The 4411-nt window shown below is 44.2% G+C and overlaps 1 protein-coding gene across 1 annotated transcript in view; it reads right to left on the reverse strand.

Annotated features, from left to right (window-relative positions):
- brip1 (BRCA1 interacting helicase 1) overlaps positions 1-526 on the reverse strand; it is a gene marked incomplete at both ends in the record, with an annotated part of 32496 nt that extends 31970 nt beyond the window's left edge. The window contains 1 exon segment of the mRNA XM_080549067.1: positions 518-526. Within this exon segment, the coding sequence (XP_080405193.1) occupies positions 518-526 (9 nt within the window).
- Positions 527-4411: the final 3885 nt, after the last annotated feature.

The raw sequence follows: 4411 nt of genomic DNA on the forward strand, positions 1-4411 counted from the left end.
GTAATTAATTTCATTAAAGAAAAAACACTACAATTTATTGTCTAGGAAAAACCCTGCACATGATAAGGTGTAAGTGGGAAAAGCATGTTCAATTTTAAATGCATGTTTTAGTTTTCACATTATAGGCCTTTTTGTTTTGTTTTGAGGATATTATTCCTCATAAAATCATAGCCACATTAAAGTTGACGTTGTTGTTGTTGTTGTACTGTAAACATTATTTGAAATAAACATAATGTGTCGCCAAAAATCTTTGGTGCTGTTGTGTTTCTCTCTTCCAGCAGGGGGCAGTAGTGCCCCACTGCTCCAGCAATGACACTGTACGGAATGCAGTTTCCTCATAGTTGTTGCCTCCAGCAAGGTGGTAGGAGACCTTAACCTGGCAGACCTATGGATACTGTTCATGATCATCTCTGATTATGAGACGCTGGTGCTCTTGAATGTGAGGTCAGTTGTGTGTGCGGGGAGGGCCTGGCTGATGTAGTGTAATTACTCTGAGGTCTCTGTGTTCTCCTCTCACCCCGGCCATGATTGGTGAGACATGTGCCTCTTATCGATTCCTATCGCCCATACTCTCTCTCTCTCATTGTCTGTCTTTATGTCTGTCTCTTTAATTGTCTGTCTGTCTCTTACTGTCTGTCTCTTTCATTTTCTGTCTGTCTCTTACTGTCTGTCTCTCAATGTTTGTCTGTCTGTCTGTCTTTCTCTGTCTGTCTGTCTGTCTGTCTGTCTCACTCTGTCTGTATGTCTGTCTGTCTTTTTCATTGTCTGTCTGTCTCTTACTGTCTGTCTCTCATTGTTTGTTTGTCTGTCTGTCTGTCTGTCTTTCACTCTGTCTGTATGTCTGTCTGTGTCTCACACAAAGATCACACACTACAGTCACAGACAACGATCACACACAACAGGTCGCACACAACAATCACACGACAGTTCACACACAACAAACACACAACAACCACACAACGATCACACACAACAGCTCACACACAACAGTTCACACACAACGATCACACACAACGATCACACACAACAGTTCACACACAACGATCACACACAACAGTTCACACACAACGATCACACAACAGCTCACACACAACGATCACACACAACAGTTCACACACAACGATCACACACAACAGGCCGCACACAACAATCACACAACAGCTCACACACAACAGCTCACACACAACAGGCCGCACACAACAATCACACAACAGCTCACACACAACAGGCCGCACACAACAGCTCACACACAACGATCACACACAACAGGTCGCACACAACAATCACACAACAGCTCACACAGGAATACGCCTTCTGCAGACCATTCCCTTAATACTATGCATCAGTGTCAGGATACAAAAACAGTCTTTCCTCCTAGAACGTCTGGTTCTGGTTTGGCGTTTGTGTCTAGTGATTATCGGCCCGTTGGGTAGATCAGATATATTCATATTTGCCATATTACTTTGACGTTTTCTAGCAGGGGTGTGCTTTGAAAACCATAATTTCTGTTCTATTTCTGCACTAGTGTTTCAACGGGTGAATAAATCATGACGCCTTTGATTGCGTTAATGAGGCAGGCAATGCAGAATGAGGAAAGCTAGCATGAAGATCACAATGACTGCTCTTTTCTAATAGGACCCCCAAGCCCCCCCGCCTTCACTGGCTACAATACCACGGCACTCATACATGATTAAAATCTTTATTCTGACTGGTATCATCGTTTCATTTAATAATAATAGCAGTTTTCGACATAAGCGATTGAAGGTGAAATGTAAATGTGTCCAGAAATATAGAATACAATTTAAAACGGGGGGCGGGGGGGGAAGGTTCCACAATCATTTGTAAGCGTTTTTCTGCTTTAGTAATTTTTTAACCCTGAAAGAATGGACCACCAATTGAGTATCCCTGCCCTACAGAGTGCTCTGCGTCAGTCTCTCAGATGTGTATAGCGATCGGCATTCTGTCACCCTCCCATGTTGAGAAACAAGCCATTGATCACCTGCATGCTCTGTGTTTGCTTTGAACTCCTAAGTGTCGAAGTACAGTGCTTAGTCACTGGATTATAGTATATCAATTAGCCATCTATTGGATGCAGAGAGGGCTCCAGATTGATTCGGAGACTCTGTGCCCGATTCACTCAGCATTCGCACTAGTCTAGTGCAGTGTTTGCATCTGTTTATTTCATTCGAACGATTGATGATTCAGAAGTCCCTACACAAGATAGAGAAAGGTTAATAAGTTGATCAATGAATATAATTCAATAGAATATGACTACATTATGATGCTTTTCCCAAGTGTATTCTAGGTACCGTGGATGGGGTTCTAGAGTCCTGGAATGGGGTTCCTGGGTTCCGGAATGGATTTCTGGAATGGGGTTCCAAGGTTTTGCAATAGCATTCTAGACTCCTGTAATGGACCCAATGGGTCGCCTTGCTGGTGACCTGGCTGCAGCCCAGTGGGATAGCGTGACGTTAGAATTATAAGGTTCTATCTCCATTTTTGTCAAAATTTAGTTTTTTTTACATAATCTGATCCATTAGGTGTTTATTAATGCCTGTGTGGTGGTATTTTTAAAATGTTGACACTTCATAAAATACAAAGGTTCCATCTCACAAAACATAATGGAATGTAAAAACTTTGACGCTCAATATCTCTGAACTACCCTTAACGGAGATAGAACCTTATCATTCTGCAAGCTCACGATATGCAGATCAGCAGATGACTATCATGTGGATGCTGTTCCTGATCTGTTCAACACTTATCCAGGTGTTATAATAATAATAATAATAATAATAATACATTAGACTTATATAGCGCTTTTCTAGACACTCAAAGATGCTTTACAAACTGAAAAGATTGAGTAGTAATAATAAAAAGAAACATCAAATAAATAAAAGAAAGCGTAGAGGCCTAATTAAGGTAGTGCTGGGGACACATGGGAAGGAGAGGGGGAGAGGGTTAACTGGTGAAGGCGAGCTTGAAGAGGTGGGTTTTGAGGGCCTGTTTAAATGTTGGGAGGGTGTTGGCCTGTCTGATGTGGTTGGGGAGGGCGTTCCAGAGGGACGGGGCTGCGGCTGAAAAGGCCCCATCACCCCAGGTCCGGAGCTTGGTCCTGGTGGTCTTGAGGGTGGTTTGGTCGTCAAACCTGAGGCAACGGGAGGGTGTGTGGAGGGGCTGTTGTTGTCAGATCTGATCGTCTGTTAAGCTCTACTGCAATGCAGACGTTCTGGAGAGCAACCGCTCTTCAGAGTGGTGGGTTGTGCAGTGGAGGTAGAAATCAAAGGACAGGCACATCGTGAGCTTAGAATTATAAGGTTCTATCTCCGTTTAGAATTATAAGGTTCTATCTCCGTTTAGAATGATAAGGTTCTATCTCCGTTTAGGGCAGTTCAGAGATATTGAGCGTCAAAGTTTTTACATTCCATTATGTTCTGTGAGATGGAACCTTTGTATTTTATGAATTACTAACTCAATGATTTAAAAATAACACCACTCAGGCATTAATAAACTCCTAATGGATCAGATTATGTTAAAAAAACTAAATTCTGACAAAAATGGAGATAGAACCTTATAATTCTAACGCCACGACATTGTAATGCATGGAAGAGAATGAGGAGGGGTATCAAACACCAGGAAAGGTAGACATTGGACGGTGTGTGTTTTGATACCATTCCTCATTCCATTCCATGCATTTACAATGAGCCTGTCCTCTGATTTCTACCTCCACCAGCCTCTCCTGGTTTTGTGGTATCACCACTGTTTTACTTTACGGGGCGGCCGTGGCGCAGGAGGTAGAGCCGCCGTCTAATGATCACAAGGTTGGCAGATCAGAGGTTCGAGCCCCGGCTGGCCACATGTCGAAGTGTCCTTGGGCAAGACACTGAACCGCAAAATTGCTCCCAGTGAGCGGGCCGGCGCCTTGCATGGCAGCTTTCCGCCATTGGTGTGTGAATGTGTGTGTAAATGGGTGAATGAGAGGCCGTTGTAAAGCGCTTTGGAGCAGCAAAAAAGGCGCTATATAAGTGCAGTCCATTTACCATTTACTTTATAAAATCTAACAACTGGCCGGCCACACTCACCTCTGACCTCTCTCTCCCAGTAGTACTGGTTGTAACGTATGCACCAGGGGAGGCTGGTGGAGGTAGGAATTGAAGGACAGGCTCATTGTGATGCATGGAACCTTATTTCTACCCCCCCGAGCCTCCCGAGGTAGGGAGTTATGTGCTGTTTGAGTGTGTTGTACTGGGAGCAGATAGAGTGTAGTGTGTTGTACTGGGAGCAGGTGGTCTGGACTCCTCAGGCCTGGGAGGTGTTGGGGAGGAGAGAGGCACTGGGGGGGTTGATGCTGCTGATCTCGCTGGGTGGGTCTGGGCAACAGAGAGCCAGGGGGGTGGATGGCAACAAAAGGTGT

The sequence above is a fragment of the Nansenia antarctica genome (genome assembly GCF_963989245.1).
Source record: "Nansenia antarctica genome assembly, chromosome: 19".
NCBI classification, from domain to species: Eukaryota; Metazoa; Chordata; class Actinopteri; order Argentiniformes; family Microstomatidae; genus Nansenia; species Nansenia antarctica.